Source organism: Heliangelus exortis, chromosome 1 (assembly GCF_036169615.1).
Source record: "Heliangelus exortis chromosome 1, bHelExo1.hap1, whole genome shotgun sequence".
In the NCBI taxonomy this organism is placed as follows: domain Eukaryota; kingdom Metazoa; phylum Chordata; class Aves; order Apodiformes; family Trochilidae; genus Heliangelus; species Heliangelus exortis.
In genome coordinates, this window is record NC_092422.1 from 52,805,703 (window position 1) to 52,827,414 (window position 21,712).

The 21,712-nt window shown below is 39.7% G+C and overlaps 1 protein-coding gene across 1 annotated transcript in view; it reads left to right on the forward strand.

Moving 5' to 3' along the window:
• Positions 1 to 4,827: 4,827 nt before the first annotated feature.
• ITGBL1 (integrin subunit beta like 1) overlaps positions 4,828 to 21,712 on the forward strand; it is a 137,280-nt gene continuing 120,395 nt past the window's right edge. Inside the window, exons 1-2 of the mRNA XM_071734406.1 lie at positions 4,828 to 5,062; positions 6,346 to 6,554. Of these exons, the coding sequence (XP_071590507.1) occupies positions 4,965 to 5,062; positions 6,346 to 6,554 (307 nt within the window). The 5' untranslated portion in view covers positions 4,828 to 4,964. The remainder of the gene's footprint in view (positions 5,063 to 6,345; positions 6,555 to 21,712) is intronic.

The following is a 21,712-nucleotide window of genomic DNA, read 5'->3' on the forward strand; positions in this document are numbered from 1 at the left end:
CAAAAAAAGCATAGCCAGCAGGCCAAGGGAGTTGATCCTTTTTACTCCTCTCTTGTGACATCTCACCTGGAATATTGTGTCCAGTTCTGGAGCCCCCAACACAAGAAGCACAGGGAGGTGCTGGAGCAAGTCCAGAGGAGGGCCAGAAAGATGGTCAGGGGGCTGGAGCACCTCTCCTGTGAATTTAGGCTGAGAGGGTTGGGATTGTTCAGCCTGGAGAACGGAAGGTTCCAGGGAGACCTTAGAGAAGCCCTGAGGCTTCTATATACCTGAGGGGGGGCTATAGGAAAGCTGGGGAGGGACGTTTTAAGGAGCATGTAGTAGAAGGACAAGGAGTGATGGTTTTAAACTAAGAGGGTAGATTTAGATTAGATATTAGGAAGAAATAATGAGACACTGAAATAGTGTCACAGAAAAGGAACACTGACTACTGGAGGTGGAACCACAACCTGAAATAATTTATTCTGCAAAGCAGGTGTCCATACATTTTGTAGGTGTGAATGTCACAGGAGCTGACCCACACTTAGTTACAGGGTAGGATAAAAACTAGGTGAAAGCTACACCACTTCAAGTGTCACCTAAAAGCCTCTAGGATTTGGGGAGTGAAGAGGATCCTGTACTGTGTGTTCAATCTTTCATGGAAGGGTGTTAGAACTAGATGGTATTTAAGGTCTCTATTCCAACTCAAATCTCTCTATGATTCTGTCTTCTAGTAAAGTGCCGTGTAAGTTACCCTCTCTGCATTATCTACAATGATAAATACCCATGATGTTACTAAAATTGGCTCCATGAAAACCCAGAGGGTTATTTGACAAAGTTTGGTGGTCTCTGGTTTATATTTTAAGCCTAGACTGTTTGCTGGATGTACATTTTGCTTTGTTTTGTTAAAAACAATAAATCCTTAAAAATAACACAGAATGTAGTTTGCAAAACTAATGGCTTCATTTAAGTGACAACAAAATTAAGCTGGCCACCAAGAGACTGTAATAAAGGAGTAGGCAGAGTCTATTGCCTCTCCACACCAAATCAAATTTCTTCAGTTGCAATCTATGTCATCGGAGTCATAGAATTATGGAATATTTCAGGCTGGAAGGGATCTCTGGTGGTTATCTGGTCCAACCCAACTGCTCAGATCAGGATTGCCTAGAGCTGGTTGCCCATAACCATATCCGGATGTCTTTTGAATATTTCCAAGGGTGGAGATACCACAAGCACTCTGAGCAGTCTGTTCCAGTGTTAGACCATTCTTAAATCTTTCTCATAAGTTATTTGCTTTTATATATGTGTATGTCTATACACATATATATATTTATATTATTCTAATATACTTTTCTACAAAAAAATTCTGGCAAGGTTAAGATTAAGATATTGTTTGTCTTAAAAAAAAAAAATACAACAAAACCAAAACATAACAACTCACTGTCTGTGAGTTACCTGGTCTACCACAGGGCTTGACCCTTGGCTTTCATACATAATGTTACATTGCACTTCTTCACAGTACAGAAGGATATTAAATCAGAAAGTAGCCATCACCAGTTTGGATTGAAAATTACACTATTGATTCCAATCCCAGTAAATAAAATTCCAAGAAAAAAGCTTATCCCAGTTTTTGACTGTAGCAAATCCTTCAGACTTTTATAAAAAAACTAACAGCAATATACTTAAACTGAGCTTCAAGAGTAGATACGTTTAGCAGCACTTATTATCTTGATTCCACATCTTTAGTTGAAGTAGCTTCTTGTCTGACAAATATTATTTAAACTTGTTGCCTACTATTAAAAAAGCTGTTCAGTATTTGCAGAACATTCCAGCTTCTTATCCTTATACTTGTCAGCAGCATCATTTCCTCTCCTCTCCTCTCCTCTCCTCTCCTCTCCTCTCCTCTCCTCTCCTCTCCTCTCCTCTCCTCTCCTCTCCTCTCCTCTCCTCTCCTCTCCTCTCCTCTCCTCTCCTCTCCTCTCCTCTCCTCTCCTCTCCTCTCCTCTCCTCTCCTCTCCTCTCCTCTCCTCTCCTCTCCTCTCCTCTCCTCTCCTCTCCTCTCCTCTCCTCTCCTCTCCTCTCTTCCTTTTCCCAGCAGGTAGTGACATTACAATACATAAAGTGTACAGCTACCAGATGTACATTATCAGAGGTCTGAAACAATAGTCTGAAACTCCAATATGTAGGAAAAGTAGCATTTCACAAGTATTCTACTTTGTATAGATGTATGTTACCAAGTAGAGAAAAAAGCTCTTTAATATTATGTAAAAGAGTGGCTTAAAGAAAGTGAGCAGTCCTCAAGACAACCTTTCACATCCCCATTTAGAAAGAGACTGGTTCCTTTTAAATTGAATTTACAGTTTGTTTGGAAGTGTGCACTAATATGTAAGTACATACATATATATATGTACTTACATACATACAGGCTTGAATGATTGAATAATAAATAATAAATTTGAGCAAAGGTCCAGGAAATGCACACTGAGATATTGTATGGGAGGCATATACACTTTAAAGCAGGTATTAAACTTAAGGTTTGGGTACAAATTTTACATAGTCCACCCTCGGACTGCATAACCACACCTCCAAATTTAAAAGGTCTGTGGCCAAGTGGTGCATATCACTTAAAACCTTGACAGATGTAAATAAGTTATAATTGAGAGAGGGATGAAGTCAACATATCATGATGGATGTCATCTCCTCATACTTTTGAAGTTATAGTTTGGCTGCTTAAAGGTCTTGTGAACACTTATCACTGCCAGTCTGCTCAGGAAAAAAAAAAGAGGATGATGGCGGCATTTTAGTGTGTGGATTAAAGATAAAATTAATGCCAAAAGGGAATTCATAGAATGGAATTCTTAATAATGTTTAAAATGCAGAGCTTTTTATTTATTATTCTTTAAATCCAGACTTCTAGAAGTATAATTTCTGACAATTATATTGTTCTTAAAACTACTCCCTTTTTGAATCTATGGTGGTTTAATTATTTTCGTAGTATTATAGCACTGCAAAAGTATTTGAAAAACTGCTACACAGGTAGAACACATAGTGCTGCATTAAACCTGGTCTTCAAAATACAAAGACTGTAAAAAAAAAAAAAAAGCCTGCCAGTATTGTATACCTTTTTACTATATTCATCAAACTAAAATGCGTGAGGTTATGAAAACTGAGCATTTGCACAACTGAAGGCAACAGCTCCCTTTTAATACAGAGTTTTTATTATCTGTATTGTACAAGAATATTCTGGTACATATTTGTGATGAGAAATACAATATAAAGGGCAACAAAATTGTTTAAAATTTAGTATACAATGTGCAACAGATATATACAGGCTTTTGGGGTATTTTTTTCCCCCCTCTAGTATTCCTTGTTCATGCTTTAGGACAAAATTAGGTGCACTACAAGAAGAGAGCAAAGTTTTGCAGTTCACAACTTCGAGATAGCCTATTAAAATAAAAGTTTTATATTTTAATAGTCCATTGGAATAACGTTTGGGTTTAACTTATATAGCTTCAGGGAATAAGATTGTCTCTTTACAAATGTGCTGGATCAGATTTTGTCTAATCTTTTCTTTTGAGATTCAGTTGATGTTAATATTTCAATTGAAAGGGTACTTGACTGAAAACTGTTTTTCACAGGCCCCAAACTGAACTTTAAAGATGTTTTTGGCATCTACAAGACTATCAGAGCAAAGTTAAATGTTTGATGTATGGTTGTTGGGTTTGGTTTGGTTTTTTTTTTTTCCAGGAAGATCACTAGCAGAAGTAGTTATGTTATGAGGAATCCTGGGAATTTTACCCTTGAGTTCACTGCGTAAGACATAAGACATCTAATTACACTTTGGGGAAAGGCAGCATCTGAGTCAAAGAAGTTTTAACCAAATTTTAAAATGTTTTCTAGAAAGGTATAATCTGTGGTATACCAGCTACTGAACATGAAAGTAAAACAAGAGTTACTAATATGGGAGAGCTACTGAGGGCTTTAATCTCCAATTTAGTCTGTGGAACCAGTGCAGGTTTCCCCTGTCAGCTTCCTGCTTTAAAGATGGATGTGTGTGTGTAGGCTAGGACACCTGTATCCAGCCATTTTTTTGTGGTGTTAGCTTTTTTCTCCAAGAGCTTTCCATCCCAGGGAGTTAGTGGGCAATCAGCAATTTCCACGTCAACCAGAGGGATAAAATATTGTCACAAAATTTCCATAGCTTAAAGAAATGCATGTGGCCATTCCTGTCAAATCCAATTCATTTAGAGAGACTATTGCTCATTTTACTTCAGTTTTAAAACCCTTCCAGAATCTCCCACTCCTCTGACAAAGTATTGTACTGTGCACTTTAATGAGGCATTAGCAAACGACTACCTAATAATATTTTTTAAATTTGCAGTCACTCAAGCTGGTGTAGGTTGGCAGCCCGTGGGGTGGCACAGTGCAATGGTGTGAGCAGGTAAGCCGGGCAAAAGGAGGGGACAGAGGGATCTGGCAAGGCAGGAGTGAGGGAGGTGCTCCAGTATCCAGGCAGGGATGCTGTGGCTGGGGAACCACCGGTCCTGTTTCCTCTGTGGTGCATATTTCCCTGAACGAGTTCCATGGCTTATGGCAATCAGCCATCCATCAAAGGACAGGGGGATGCACATACCTCAAATATTTACGGTGCCTGCACTCGGAGAAGGAGACAGTTCCTTCGTGTCTGTGGACGGGCCACTTTTAAAACATCAAAACAAACCATCTGGCCGCACAACTGTTTCTAATTACTTCCCTGCCTAGACTGTAAACTTCGGGGTTTGGCACCGGCCTCCTTCCCAGAGCGCTGCCCAAATCCCGCTCCCAGGCAGCTAAATCAGAGCCACCGCAGCACAGGGGAGTGAAGGGGGGGGAGCAACTCTGTAGCAGGGCTCGTCCAGCTCAGCTCCCTGCACGCCTGGAGGCTCTCTCTGGACTTCTGTCCGTCTGTGTGGGAGCTCCAGGTGTGCCACAGCACAGCTCTCATCATGCATGCAGGGAGGCTGCCAGGGCTGGTGGTGATGCTGCTGGCCACCTCCCTGCCCGCCGGTCACCTCGCACCGCCGGCCGGGCCCCAGGCCCTGTGGTAAGTGTGGCTCTGAAGCCTCCTCAGGGGTGGGGGGGGTGGCAGCTGACTTGGGAGCTGTCAGGAGGGTGGAGGCTGGGGCTGTGGAGGGAGTGGTGGAGTGGGATGCGAGCTCTTCTTCTGCCTTGCTTAAAAGTGATGCTGAGGGGAGTGCTCGGTGTGGCTGGGCACCTCAGCAGGTGTCATGCAAACCTCAGGGGTTTGTTTGCAATGATGTGTTTCATGCCCGAGGCGCAGACCTTTGAAGCAGAAAAGGGGGGAAGAGATGGATAGTGATGACTTCACACCCAAATCCCTAAATTCTGCTGCCTGAGTGGTGCGGTTGCCTCACGGCCTGCGTGCTCCTCCTCTTTGGTGCAGGGACATGGCAAGGCACACACAACCTTTGCTCTCACCTCCCACCAGGGCCAGCACCTGCCTACTCTTAGAGCCAGCAGCTCCTTTGCTCCAGAGCCTGCAAGATCTCATGCCTGACAAGTACAGGTGCTGATAACCTGGATCCTCAGTATTCCCAAGCATTGTAAACATCTGGTTTTGGCTTGACTTGTCCTTTGTTCTGTTTTCCTACAGTCCAGGTCCTAATGAGGTGACTTGTGGTTTTCCCTGTGTGTGTGTGTCCTGAAATTTGTCCTGAACTCTGTGTGCTCCAATGCATGGTTCAATTGCATGGCAGAGCTGCGGATCTTCAGATCTAGCATCCTGTTCTGCTGACTTTACTAAAACCACAACCACTAACTACACAATTCCATGCAAAGCAGTGATTATGTTGGTTTCCTTTCCTGACAAAAACATGGATCCTGTATATTTAACAAGCAGAAGGACCACTTTGGAAAATGCATTTTATTAAAATCAACCACAGGTTTGCTTTCGGGTATTATATATTCCTGTTATGCTACCTACATGTTTGGATGTATTAATCTTTTCTACACCTTTAGGAATAATTCAGATTAATATTTATGATAGATAATCAAACTGGACATGTATATGCATATACACCAGATATGCATAATGAAAAATTAGATGAGCCTATTGCAGTTAACAAGGCAAACAAAATACAGTGTAAGACTTCCTGCAGGTAGCAGTGACATTTCTGATTAAATAGAAGAAAACCGTGTGGCTTGAGGAAAGTAATAATTTATGACCATAACTGAAGTAGTGGTGTTAAAAACATTTTTCTGGAGATGGGCTGAAGCCATGGCAGGAGGGTCATTTCCCATGAGCCGAGCTCTCAGCTCTAAACTGCATCCCCTGGCTTTAACCACAGGTTGTTCTGTCCTCTGCAGGAAGAGTTTGGGAAGTCCCTCCTGCCATCTGTCCAGGACTGAGTCAGAGCTCAGGTGCCGTGTCCCCGGGGGGAAGCTGTGCAGTGACAGGGGCAGATGTGAGTGTGGAGTCTGCATCTGCCAAGTGACCGAGTCTGGAAAATACTACGGCCCACTCTGCGAGTGCCATGACTGGGTGTGTGAGATCTATGATGGGAAGATCTGTGCAGGTAAGGAAGCCTTACGGTGACAGAATCTTCTGTGGTGACAGAATCTGAGAAAATTAAGAGTCTCCCTTGTATCCAGAAATATGTTTGGAACACAGCAGAGCTGATATGGTAGAGACATGGCTGTGTATGTGTCCCTGAACCATGACTCTAAATGGGATTGTGGGTACATCCAAGGTTTTCACCAGATTAAAGGACACAAGTCAAAGGCACTCTCCCTGCCAGAAAATGGATTTTTGCCCAGAGCCGGCTTCATCTGAAGCAGGGGCAAAAGCAGGAGCTGCTTTGGGTTGGAGCTCTGCAAACTGGTTTGAATCTAATACAGGACACAATATTGATTGCATTTTTCATATAATATCGCTGAATGTGGGAACATATGGTGTCTACCAAGGCTTTACACTGTCTATAAACAATGAGCCCTGTAGTTTATCTTTTTTATTTTTCTTTCTTCTCTTGCTATGATGAAGAAGGTTTGCTGCAACAGGTACCGCACTAGGGTATATAAATATGAAAAATATGTGTTTTTCTTAATAATGATAATGCTTTCCAAATAGAGTCTTTTAAAAATGTAATTGTATTGTAGTTCCAGAGGTTTCCTCACTGACACTCTATCCTTTAATGACAGATGAAACAACATACATTTCTGGGGCAGAATTTAGTCCCTGCCAGTTGTTGGAACATGTTGCTTGGTTTGCATCTAAACATTATCATGCTTTCATCTTTCCAGCTGTCTTTACTTAAGTTTCTGGGCTATTTCAGTCAGATTTTTGACTTCTTGTTTTTTTTTTAAGCAGCCAATACCTTAAATAGGATTTTAGAAAAAAATAGGATTTTAGAAAAAAACAGTGAGAAGAAATGCCATCACGTTCTTAAGAGGATTCAGCCTGGAGCTTGATGAAAGGGGCCACAAGGATACTTCATTTCTAGTATCCCTGCTTCAACAGCTTTACCAGATTCACACAAACGTGTCATCTTTTCAAGCCAAAAACTGCAACTGGGTCAGTGGGAATGCTGCAGAAGTTCTTCTAGTAAGAGAATAATACAAATGCATTCCAGCAGTGGGTTTGGCAAATTTTGTAGGAAAAAAAACCAAGCTACTTATTTTAGCAACAATGAATCTAAGGATAAGAAGTCAAATAATTACATGAAAAGATCAAGGTGGGATTATGCAAAAAATATTTGTATTTGACACCTATAACTTTAGAGTTTTGTGGCAAAACTGATTTATAGACTCTGTAGTCAGCAGTCTTATGTCCAGTTACATAAGAAATATCAGGGATCTATCATTTCAGTGTTTTGCTGCTCCAAATGGGAATTTTCTGATTGGTGATATGATTTCAATATGATTGCTGTTGTTGCCAGGATAATTGTATAAAGTAAAACTGAAAGTTCCTTCAATTTTAATATTCTGCTACAAACTCCACTCTTATATTCCCATTAATGTCATGAGCAGTGACTGCAAGTTTTGTTAGTGCTTTGGTGGTGACAGGATAAACAAACCCAAGAAATTTCCAACAACGTGTAACTTTTTATTTAGCAATCCATGCAGCAGATCAAAGATGTGAATGTTAAGTGATTAAGCATTCTTTAAAGAGAATTTTTTTGTTGTCACCTTTTGTAGCTAGAATATTGAAGCTGCATTACTACTGAGATGTCAAATAACTTAAATTCATTCTTCTGGAAAAAGGGTAGCAAAAAATTCAGTACAAAGCCATGGGGAGGGAAACAGCTGTGAAAGGCCTAGGTTTTTTGGTATTTTGGTTTGTTTTTTTGATGATGGTGCTGAAAGTCCAGCTGATTTTGTTGTAATCCAGGGCTGCCCAGCACTGCAGGAGAGTGGCTCTGTGTAACTCCTTCAGGGTTGGAACACGGGCTCTGGATCCAGGTGGTGAAACAACTCCTTTTAGTCTGTGCTCTCCTCATTGCACATCTTTCCCTCCCTCCTTTTTAGTCACTTAATTTTAAGTTGCGAGCATATCGGAGGAGGGGAGAATAGAAAAGACAAAGCTATCTAATATAGCTGGCAGGAAACTGATATTTATGCTGTATGAATAACATCCCCCCCATCTAGCCCTTCAATAATTTGCATCTTCTGATGCTTCTTACTATTGTCTCACTAAGCTGAATTTCCATGTATGACATTCCTTCAATTGCTTTTTTAAACACATTTTTTGATTTGATGATAAAATTACATTTCTTTTAGAGGAACAGCCAAAAGATCTTACTGTAGTTCGACTTCCTGCTTTGTTTGTCTTTTTTTCCTGTTTTTATTTTGATATTTGCTGTCCTATTCCATTGTGGGTCTCTCCTAGTGTGTACAATAACTGCTGAGGAGTACCACAGGCAAAACTTCCAGGCACTAATTGAATATTCCTCTAGAGATCCATGGTATTTGAGATTAAAGCCATTTCAAACAAGCTACTTTTAAAGCTGCCAGAGTGGTTCCTTTTTCAAGTGACTGATGTCTAATCACCAGTGATGTTCATATTTAGAGTTGGACAGGCAGAGTTGTTTGAGTCACTTGCGCCAAAGATAATTGTCTTTCCCTGCCAGTCAGCTCAGACAGACCTTCACTTCCCTCTCCTGTCCCAAGCTAAACACAATACTTAGCTGCTCAGTATGCAGCTCATTACCTTGAAGACACTTTCTGGGTCAGATCCACCTTCTGGATCCGGTGTTGGACACCCACATTCTGCAGAGGGAAGGCCTGGAGATAGGGAAGATGTCCATGTGTGTAGAGAGAACCACAAGTCCTCAGGTGTCGCAAATAATGAACTGGGAGCTTAGGCCCAGCTGTGCCCAATAATTAGGGCCTGCCCCAGCCGGAAATGGGCGGGGCCAAAGGGCAAAATAAAAGGTATGCTCCCAGAAGCAGATGGAGAGACAAGAGATGAAGATGCCTGAGGAGAGGGATGGCAAGAGAGCCCCGGAGAAGAGCCATGTCCCCAAGAGAAAGGCTCGCTGTAACACATGTGTTTATTATATTCTTTTCCTTATCACCTTATATAAGGAATGGGAAAGAACTTATGCCATAAATGATGAATAAGAGCAGATGCAAGTGCTTCTGTCCTTTTACTCTCCCTTGAGACTTTTCCATTCCATGGTGTTTCCAGCTGCTTTAGAGAGAAGTCTAATCACTTTTTTGGCTTTCATCACACTGAGACTGATAAAACAATAGGTGATATCTCATGGAGCCAGAAACAGAGGAGAAAAATTAAGTGCTGCAATTGGAGTCATGGAGTGTCCTGTCCTCCTCAGTGGCTTTTTCACCTCCTTGCCATATTGTAGGGTGTACAGGAAAGAAGAGTCCCAGTGCTGTCCTTCTCTTTGCAATTTTGGTGACTTCTTTATTTTGTCATTTGCTGTTAGTCTTCAAGGAGATGACCTAAGAGGAGAAAGACTGACTCAAACACTGAATCAAAACCCCAAAGGATTTTTGCCTCATTCAGAGCAGACAATGTATTTGTTGCTGTTTATTTGCAAGTAGCAGTTCTGACCTCAGACAGTTTCATATTGCCTCAGGCTTGCTTAGCATAATCAGAGCCTGTGCTGTGTACAAAGGGAAGTGTCACTAATCCCTGTCACATTACAGTTTGATGCTTATTTTTCTGTGGTTTTGCAGCATAGAAGAAAACAAATTTTTTTTCCTTTTTTTTTTAGCCAATCTTTTTTACTGTGTCTTTCATTAATGACAATAGAAAAAGTAAACTAAGCATAGAGCTCCATGGCCATCTGAAGTGGGAACACTCTAGGTCTTTGTGGAGAACAGAGCATGGAAATTGCTAGCTGGGACATAAGACATAAAACAGTATTGCACTGCTCATAGTTGGTGAGATCAAAGGACAAATACTACTCAGTGTCAGCACAGATGAAGAAAGCTCCTCTTTGATCAGAACTTTGTCTTTGTTTTTCAACAGTTACTAAGATTTTATAAACTATTTTTCTTTCAAACTGAAATACTTGTAACTCCTACTGAATAGCAACACTGATTTACCACTGCTGTAAGCAGCTGCTGGGGAGCTCACATTGCCACTGTTGAGGCCAGTGAAAGCTTTTGCTCTTTCTCTCTCTAAAGCTTTAGTTGCTGTAAGTGCTGTACCTATTTTAAGACTAGTTCAGCAATGTAATGGCAGTGTTAGTCATAGGTTTTCACAGCCAGAAGTGTTATTGTAGTTATGTGAAGGACAGAAAGATACCAGTGCCATTATTTTCTACTCTGTAAGGTTTTAAGATATGCAGAGAACACAAGTGAAAATTTAAATTGACAAGAAGTTGCTGTAGAAATACAAGATAAATCCCAAGTAAAGTATTGATTTAATACGTAGCTACACATCCATGTGTTAATTTGATATATGACTCTATATGTCAGCTGGAGAGTTAGGGACCTGGAGAACATTTTGGGCTGATATCTGTTCTTTGCACAAAAGCTGAAGTGGAAGAGCTATCTTAGCTGAGCTGGAAATGCTCTAACATGGCACTGATTTTTCATTGAGCAGCATTTCTTGCTGAAGGTGTGAAGAAAGGCCAGTTCCTGACCTGCATTGATTGCCATTTGATCTGGAGTAAAATTCAAAGCCCTGGATTTTGAATACAGGTGTAAGCCTCTTCTCTGTCAGAGGCCACATTTGACAAGATTCAGACTTGCCATATGTGGTCACTGGAGACACAGGCCCCAAAAAAGATCAAGTTAAAAAGTAGGGCAGGAGAGTACTGATGGAAATGGGGGTTGCAGTTCTTGTCTGTCCCGGTTTGCTTTTTTCTGGAGTTCAGAACTTGGCTTAAGTGACATTTTGTCCTGGAACAGAGGTTTATAGGTGTGATAATAGCATACATATTTATCTCAAAATAGGTCCTCCAGATTCTAGTAGAAGTGACATTGTGATAGCATGGATCTCATTGCAGGCTCTTTGCCTCACTAAGTGAATGAGGCCCTGGCAGACATATAAACAAGCTAAAGCCCTTATTGCTTTCAGCTTTTTGCTGTTAGTACTCGATCTAGGTAAACTTGAGCAGCCTTTGATACATCTCTGATCCCTGTAGTTCCAAAAGCAGTGTGTAAGTTCATAGCAGAGGGAGTGAGGCACGAGGAAGAAGCTCTGAGAGGCACTGTGAGGGAAATTGGTGGAAGGGAAGCATTTTAAAAGTATCTTACCAATTTGTAGCTAAATGCCTAGACTTCTTTTTGAGCACCCGTATCAGCAGATAATAATTATGGAAATGCATGCTAGTTTAAAAACTGAAAGTGAGTACACAGGGCATGTGGAAAGAGAGACTTTTTGCAGCATGTGGCAGAACTGGAATGCAGCCCCCCAGGCCATCGCCAACAACAAAGCAGGGGTGGAAAACAGCATTTCCTTCACCTTTTGCCCTTCTTTAAAGTGGGGTGACAAGCCTATGTTGCAGAGAAAAAGCAAATGTTTGTGAAAGCTTTGACAACAAAAATAAGTGTTTTGAAGTGGGTTTGAATTTTTCTGCAATTGATGGGCTCATAATGAACTCAAGTTCTCATTTAAGTATTTCAAAGCATGCCTCATATGACAAAATGGCTTTCACAGATTGAGTTCTTTTATACACATTTCTGTTTCATTATCATTAATAGGGAAGACATAAATTGTTGAAAATAGCTGGTGTGCTTAATGTTAGAGAAGAATATATTGATGGCCTTACATGCTTCATCAGTGGATGGGTTTCAGTAAATGTTCTTACAACAGCCTTTGGCAGACAAACTAACTGACTCGGTAAGATTTTCTGTTTATTTAAAGTCTTCGCGTTGATAGCTGTAAAGAGCTTCAAACCATCCATCACTTCTGCCACAGGACCATAGACCTTTCATTGCGGGGGTTGCTAGGTGGTTTGTCCAGACAGGGAACATGTCACTCATTACAAAATTTTCCGAGCTGTTTTTGTTTGTTTGTTTTGGGGTGGAGTTTATTTTGTTTTTCATTTTTTGTTTGTTTGTTTGTTTGTTTTTCCTTTGTTGGTTGGTTGGTTGGTTGGTTGGGTGGGTTGGGTTTTTTTAGGAGGAAAGAGGACATTGCTTGTGCTGTCCTAGGAGAAAGGGCAATATTTATCTAAAAAGGACTGGTGCTTGACTTTGATGCAAAGACCCGAAATTGTATATATTGCACTGGCACTTAGCAGTGTTTTAACTGGAGTTTTTGGTAGTGGAGGGTTGCCACATTATGCTGTACCATGGTTGTGTTGCTTGAGACATTTCCTTTGGAGCTGAAAGGACTATGAAGAAAAAAAAAGTCAAGGAGCTGTAATTTGAGGTTTTGCATTTGCATTTTTTCCTCTGATTTCTTTGAGGTTTTAAAATTTTTCCTAGAAAGTCAGGATTATTTTGGCCCAAGCCACTTGCAAGCCCTGCTCATAACAATTCTGGATTGAAAAGGCACATACCCAGGCCCAGTGAGGTATGTTTTCCTTCCCTCTCCTCTTCCAAGTACATAATGAAAAAAATGTTCTTCTTTAAAAAAAAAATATTTTTAAAGGCTATTTAAAAGCTTCCTTTCCTAGTGATGGAGTGAGTTTATTTGCAGATAGAGGTTTGTGAGTTGGTACATAGGAAGTGGGCTGTTACACCAACTCAAAGCAGTTACATTATCAGATTCTCATATGAAGAGGAATAAAAATTCAAGAGTGTTTAATCATACTTGCACCTGTCCTTTTTCTTGCAAGAATAATTACATTCCCAGCACCTGCTTCACCCTCCTGCCTCTCTCTCTGAGTAGCAGCAGTGATATAATCTGGGGTATTTTCTTGCTAGTGCTTTAAAGAGTCACAGTCAGAGCCTTTGTAGGTGTACCCAGAGCATTTCTCTGTGGGGGAAGTGGGAGTGCCAGCTCTGCTGGCAGGGCTGAACTGAGTAGTAACTTAGTGATTTGGAAAATATTACAGCCAAATGGTTTTATTGCTTTGTCATCAGCATGCAGCAGCAGATGTATCTTGAGCACCTGGTCACAGTATTGTGTTCCTGAGGGCAGTGCTGGGCATGAGGAGAGGTGTAAGGGAGAGGGAGAATGCTCTTATGCCCCAGTCTGCCACACTCCACCTGCCTCAGCCACACCCTCTGCTCCCAGCAGCTCCAGTTCAGTCTTTTAAACCAGGTGGTGTCAGTCATTTTAAATAGTGGAGATTTAACTTTCACAATCCACGGTTACAGGCTACTAAATGCAAAAAATAGATCTTTTAAAGTACTTTTTGTATGTCATGTGTAATTTTCTCTTTAATTTAAAGGGTGTATTAAAGTTATTTAAATTCTTAATTTGTGTGGTTGACAATTAAATGCTAAATCTAACACTCTGCTGCTAAGGAAGACTCCTGTGCGTTTGCACCATGATACATATGTTAGTTTTTTATTCCTTGTGGTTTTCTCCCATGGACTTATGTTTCAATAACGGGAGGTAAATGATTACTTCCTAACATTTGAGACAGTTTAGCTGACAAAGCTGATAACATATTTAAAGCAAAATACAAATGTTAATCATTCATTTGTCTGAAATATCGGGATGAAAGCAGTTTGTTATAATTTAACACGGATCTCTCCATGCCCCATTTCTTAAACCCAAGGGCTTTAAACTGAGTTTTGCAAAAAGTAATTGGATATTTGCTAAATTCAATGGTGCAAGGTGACTGATTCTCACAAGCCAGAAGCCCGACTTCTTCAGAAAGCACTCTTCTTCCCCACTTTCTGGAACACCCAGACACATTTCTTGTCTGTCCTTTCCCCTCCGGAAATTCTTGGATACAAGTAGAGCTGGTACATGGTTTAAATGGCTTTCCAGTAGATGAAGATATAGGTGTTTCTTTCACAGGTGAATAATTAATGGCACTTGTCTGCGAACAAGTGGTACACTTATTTAATCCAATCAGTTTCTGTGTCTGTATGTCCCGGCTGATACACTCTCTTAAAAAAAAAACAAACAAAACAAACAACCAGAAACCCCAACCAAACAACAAAACAAATAAAAAAACAAACAACCCCCCCAGACTAACCAACCAAACAAAACCACCAAAATGAACAAAAACCAACCAACCAAACAACCATACAAAATTACTTCAGGGGTTTTCTTCATCTTCAGTTAACTTTTGACTCATCCTGGGAGCAATTCCTGTGCCTTTTAAGCTAGGAACAAATCTGGATGTCTAGAATACATTACTGTCGGGAACAACCTGTTTCCCAAAGGCATAGTGCAGAAGCTGAGATTAAATCCCTTTCCCTTTCTTTCTCATACAGCTGCAAGGTGATGATCTTGTTTACCCTCGGGAATCTTTGAGACACTCAGCTGTAATCCCTCTTCACCTCTGAAGAGGCTTTACTTGATACATAGGGACCATGAGCTGATGATAAAATCAGCTGGTAGTGCTGTGCTCATACGAAGAGGATAGATTCCTCCCCTCCAGAGAAGAATTGAAGCCTCACATTATATGATGGTGTATGGCCCTGGAATGCAATGATCACAGCATCCAGGTCTGATACACAAATTTCTTTACATTTTTTGCAGCAAGTTACCAGAAGTAATATATTTTCCTTCTGATATTGAAGAGGGGGAAGCTGAGGGTCATAAATCAAAAATACATGTCCTGATCATCTCAGACTGATAGAGAGACTCAGAAAAGAGCCCAAGTATCTGAGTCCCACTCAGGGATTCTCAGACCACTGAGTTTCTATAAGATAAAAGGATGAGTATTAAGGTTGTAAATTAAGACAATGTCACTTTTTTTTAGTGTTTAAATGCTAAAAATACTATTTCATACAAATAATAGTCAGGTATTCCTTTTCCAAAGAGCTTTCTGTGCATTACATACTATGGAACTACAACTGATTTAGCTTTTTGTCTGGTGCCTGTGTTGTCAGGTAAATAGGGGAAAGCAGTTAACCAGTAAGAAATACATTTTAAAAGGCAATATGATCTTGAAGCACTTCATTGGAGTCCTGTTGTAGGAATGGTACTTCTAATGACCATCTTTTGAAATAGCTTTGTTTCATTCTTGCTTCTGTTTCAAGCCACAGATAGTCTCATCACAAACACAGCAAGTGTAAAGAAGCTCAACTCCCAGTCTGTGCTAAGAAGGAGATCCAGGTGCCAACTATCACTGAAAGAAAATTGCCCATCACCTTCAGAAAGGGCAGTTTCTCTAGATGAGAATTTAGAATGTAAGAGCAATTGCAATTGCATAGAACTACTCTCCAGCTTTGTGAGTTTGCATACAATCATTGCCTTAAATAAAAGGATTTTCATGAACAAAGTGCCCAAGTTTTATTTTTTCAATTACCCTTAATTAAAAAAAAATAAATTAAAAAATCAATTTTAGCTGGCCCAGCTCTCATTTACTTCTTAAGCCTGGCTGATTCAGCCACAGCAACTTAACCTAGGACTAATGTGCCCCAGAGAGCTCTTGGAACAATGCCTTTCCGAACTGAAAGTTGATCTTAGCACTTCCCAAAATGAACCACTCTGCATAATATGTTCCTCCCCCAGCAACAGATCTAGTGAACTTTTCTTCTCTTTCTCAAACATGTTTCTTTCTCATTCCCAGGGCTTTAGGGCATTATTTTACTGTGAGAAGAACTGGTGCACTTCCTACTGCCATTTTTTCCCCAGGCTGCTTAATCAATTGAAGCATAGAGGAGAAAATTCAGAACATATCATTGGCAGTAGCTGTAAACACCTTTCCTTTTTATCTGGCCTCTTCTAAACAGGGAGTCTTAACTGTGGTATAAATTAGTGTATCACAATAAAAAATAGTTGTGCAAGGTCTTTTCAAGCTTTATAATGCTTAACTTCCTACTAGCTTTGTGCATGTGGCACAGAAATATGATGAAAAATTGATTGGAGATGGAAGCGATAAAATCACCAACCCCCTCTCATGTACTTTGTTAGATCTAGGTGTGGATGCTGTCACTCTTCTCTACTCTTCAGATTAAAAAAAAACTTTTAATAAAAGCAAATGGTGAGGCTTTTAAAAAAAATCTAAACAGGAGCCTTTGTTCTGCTGACATAAGTCTACTGAAATCAATACAGTTATGCTGACAGAGAATTAGTTTCACAACATTTCCTTCCCTGGTGTGACCAGAATCTCCAGCTAATAGCAGACAGAGGTACAATAGCATCATACAGACCCTATTATTTACCTGCAAATCATAATGGTAAAACAATAATTACAATAATGAAATTTCCAAAGTTTCAATCTTTAAAGTTTGACAGCATTTTGCATGATTTTCTGTTCTCTTTTTCTTCTGTGTATTGTGCTACTTTGTAGATCTAGGTGTTGCTCAGCAGTAGTTTGACAGGACATTTTCAAAAATATTTTTTCTCCAGATTGGCAAAGCTGGACTTAGAGGAAGTGAGACTTTTGTGTGAAAATGTTCTGCTAGATGAAAACAAATCTTTCAAAGAGTTAGACTCTGCTGTAATAATTAAAGCAATTGGTTACACTGACAGAACTATCCAAAGTTTTATTAAATGGTCTGTTGATTTGGAAAATCACAATGAGATTAAGATTTTGGAACTGGATGAGCAGGCTAAGTGTCAATCCCTTTTCCCCTCACCATCTTAATGCTTTTGTATAGGAGTTCTGTGGAATTTTGTTTGAAAATAAGAAAATTCTGCGTTTTAAATGCAACTGTTAATTGCTTAAATATATGTCTGCTACACTTACATGCAGGTTATAATCAATTTTATTTACAGACATTATCTAGAAAGAATAGCTTGATTTTTCAGTAGGTGGTTTCAAAGGGATATATCACATGGGAATTTTTTGAATGAAGTTCTTTGGCAGGATGCTCTCTTGAAGGCCATATCTTAATCATGTAGTCACTGCAGAGTTCTTTTTATTTCATGAGTGCTTATCAAAGGAACTAGTAAGTTTTATGAATAATCTTATTCTGCTTGAGACATCATTTATCAAACTCTTCTAAAACAAGCACATAGATCCCGTGGCCCTTCGTATGGCCTTCTGTCCCTGTCTTTTAGGGTTTCAGGTGTTTTCTTGTTTTTTCCTCCATCTTTTTCTCTATAAGTAGTGAGTGCCCCACTCTGAGATTTTTTTCTCCAGTTGCCAAATTGCTTTTCCTAATTCCAATATCTGTCCTCAGAGTCCTTTCTGCTTTTTCAGTGGTCTCTAGTTGTCCCAGTTCCTTGGCACCACTCCTCACATATTTCTTACTCCATTCCTTTGGCTCACCAAAGAACAGTTTTCCATGAGGACCTGGGTGGAAGTTTGACTCACCTTCGATCTCTTTACACTTTTTGGAGGCTCTTTCCACCAGGAGGAGCTGAACTGCCTTGGATGTTCATTGGTCTCATAGAATTTAACCACAACGATGTGAAATTAAAGACTTCTTCTTAGTTCATCCTTTATTAATGCTGTTCTTGTGCAGTTGGAAAGGCTCCTGGTAGGATATAAATCTAAACCACGAAATCTTTAAAACAGGCAAAAATGAGATGTACACTGCAGTAATGTAATATCTTCCTGCTTCAGCCCTTTCTCCTTGCTGGAATAGTTGGCACACCACACCAAAACTGTACAGTTTATTTTAGTTTTATTATCTGATCATTGTTTTTTTCTTATTCCCAAGAGAGGGAGTGGTTTTGACCACAGTGAAAAAAATTGTCTTAGGGAGACCGCAGAATCTCTATTTCTGGGGGATTCAAGAACAGGTTGGACAAATTTCTGTCAGGAAGGATCAGCACACACTTGTTTGTGCCTTCAGGCACAGAACTGGACCAGAGGATCTCTTACAAAGGTCTCATTGAGGATGATTTTCTTTGATGCTGCTGTGAAAGCAATTCACAGCCCGGTGATCTGTCTCAGTGAGAAGGATCTGTTTTAGTAAAATCATAGTTTTTGTCATGCTTTTTAAAATGCAATAATTTATTGAAAGGGATGTGTAACCATTGGTTCTAATTTGCTAAGACTTTCATCTTTTTCAGTATTTATAATACTTTGTAAAATTTGAGTGTCTGTTTCAAGCTTTTAAATGACCACATTTCTAAATTACCACTACCAAGTCTCTAAGCAGGAATGATCCTAGAAACAAGCTTCCTTGTTTAAACTTTAAGCATCTTTTCAACAGAAAGGCATAAATTATTGCTGGCTAGAGGTAAGTGGTGGATTGACTTCTGTAACAATCTCAGAGTCATGGAAAACACATTTTTTATGCAACCCTTGCAATTTGATATAAAGTTAGCAGTGGAAGCATTAAACAGAAGGGTTTTGTGGTTTTTTTTTTACTTTCTTGTTTAAATAAATGGATTCTTATTCAAACCATAGACCTTATGGGTAACTGACAAAATGTACCAAGCAAGGGAAAGTGAATGGTTACCCTGAAGTTTGATATAGGGTATATATATAAATAATATAGGTATCTAATATAGATAATGAGAAAAATGGTATTCTAGAAGCTCCTTATCCTTGTTGGCTCCAATAAACAGTGAGGGATATAATTTGTACTTAAGCAGGAAACACAATTGTTCTGCATTTTTCACTAGAAATAAATATGTAAAAATGTTTTTTCAGATTATGAAAAAAGGGTAGCAAGTAGTGTTAGATTGGTAATAAACTTCCAGAAATAGGCCAGCTTTTTAAGTACTGCCATTGGGATACTCATTCTCTATATTGCCTCAATACAATGTTATAGTCTCCAGAAAGCTAATTATGCTTGAATGACAATGAACTGAACCCTTTGTTGATAGCTGCAAACATTGTCTCTACTGGTGACAAGTTAAAAGTTGTTGCTATTGTGAGGGTGAAACACTTCTGTCAGGCTGACTCCTCTCATATCAGTGAGAACTGGGAATGCCCCAACTACTCACCTTAAAAACACCCAGCTGTACCTGGGGTAAAGCTGTATGTACAGCATACAGAGCAAGTCTGAATGAATGTTTCTTCTTCCCTTTTTCCCTCTGTTCATCTTCCTGCACATGGCCTGGTGGCCTGGGCATCTGATCTCCAATGCACTTATGCACATTTGTGGGAAGGTTGTGAGGAGCTCCACACCCAGAGAGAGCTTCCTGACTCTTTTTCTTTTCTCCTGAATTCAAGAAATATGGAAATATTGCTGTTTAAGTTTTCCTTTAGCCCAGTGTCCCCACCGTCCCTTTAGGTGAGTCCTTCATGGAGCTTTGTTTTGGTCTTGCTGATATTGTGTCATTCATTGTTGCTGCTGAGAAGCAATTATTTCAAATGCTGCTGTAAGGGACATACCTGCATTTCTGAACTGAGTATTCCATAAAACCAAATAACTATGTGATGCTTAAATTTTTTTTTTTTAGGTTAGCCTTGGAAGAAGGCTTTAGAGCGTGACGTTACTTTATCTCTAGTGTGTGGCAGAACTGTCACCTTGCAAATGTCATAGCAGAAGCTGGTGCTGAAGTCTTGACATAATGGACATTTCTACTGTACACTGTTCTCCCCATTTTGTTCTGTCTTTCCTCCTCATGTGAGTCACATAAGTGGTTTTAAATGCCTCTCAGTGAGTCATATAGTATTTCTGATGATGGTTTTGCTAATTCTGTCCTTACTTTAATGTCACTGTGTATACAGAGTATCTTTGCTACCTAAAAGCTAGCTTTTCATTTGGTGGCCTACTTGACACCTTTATAATAAGTACTTTCTTACCTTAAGCACATTTTTTTTTTTTTTTTTGGTCATAGCAATGTCAAAACCTCAAGCTTTTGTTTGTATTCTGAACTATCAGCTTGAATTTTTAAATTCTTTTTCAGAAATGGATTAGGCAGAGCATTACATTGGCTGCATACCTCCTCACACCTTCTGGCAAGCATAAGAAGCCAGGAGTTGCCCTCTGCTGTGCCTTATTGCTTGGCTGAAAAGGAATCAAAACACACATGGGAAATTTAATGTGGTGAAAGTGAGAAGGAAAAGATCGAATGCTGGAAACAAATGTAAAGAATTTGTATACAGGTGGCAGCTGGAATGTATGAGACTACATGCAGTACAGAGTGTTCCTCAGAGCAGGGAAATGTAGGTTGTTGTTGCAGCCAAAGTTTTTAAGCAGTGAATTATTTTTTGATGGTAACATTCACAAAAGTCCCAACCAACTGATTCAATTCAGCCTGCAAATGAAAGAGACAAATGGCTGCATACATTGTGAATGTGGTATAGAAAGGGGAGACTAAGCTGGGAGATGCCAAAAGTTGGTAGGGAAATACTTACACCTTTCCAGGGAAACAGCGAAGCAGGAAAATCCTAATTTTTGACAGATAGGCAACACACATTTCTGGAAAAAATGTGGAAGAGAGCCAAAAAAGATGACTTGTGTTACTGCTTTGCTGAAACGTATTGTATTGGCGTTACCAGATATGTTTTGGCATTAAAAACAAAATGAGCAATCAAATGAACATAGTTCAATATCTTCATTTTTTCCTCCCCCAGCAGCATTTTTTTTCAAGGTAGCATTTTAATGATAAAAGCACTGTCACACTCTTTGTGATAATAAATGTGCTTAGAAATGCCATTTAAATAAAAATACTATTTCTCATCCAAAATATTACAACATGCAAAATAATCGGTTAAAAAATAATAGTTGCATCGTAGCTTTTGAAACTTCAATGTCTGAACACAAAACCAGTTGCTGTCCAAATGCAGAGGAGTAACTTGGTGAGTAGAGCATCACCATCTAACACTGAGTCATGCTTCTAGTTTCTGTAGAGCCAAATGAATGGAAAGTCATATTGAATTTTTTGTTGTTTTCAGATGCAAAGCTTAAAAACAAAGATTCCTTGTGTTGTAAATTAAACATAAGCATTCATAATGCTTTTAAGTACCACCTGTTCTAATGTTCTTGCATGCAGTTTTTCTGTTGGTACAGCATGTACATTGGCCAAGGACACACTTTGATATAACTGGCTTTCAAACAGTTCCAGAGGCAATATCAGAGAAACACAGAATGGTTTGGGTTGGAAGGGACCTTAAAGATCATGTAGTTCCAACCTCCCTGCATGGGCAGGAACATCTCCCCCTAGACCAGGTTGCTCAAGGCCCCATCCAACCTGGCCTTGAACACTTCCAGGGAGGGGGCAGCCACAGTTTCCTTGGGCAACCTGTGCCAGTGTCTCACCACCCTCACAGGAAAGAATTTTTTCCTGGGTTAGACATTAGGAAAAAATTCTTTTCTGTGAAGGTTCTGAAACACT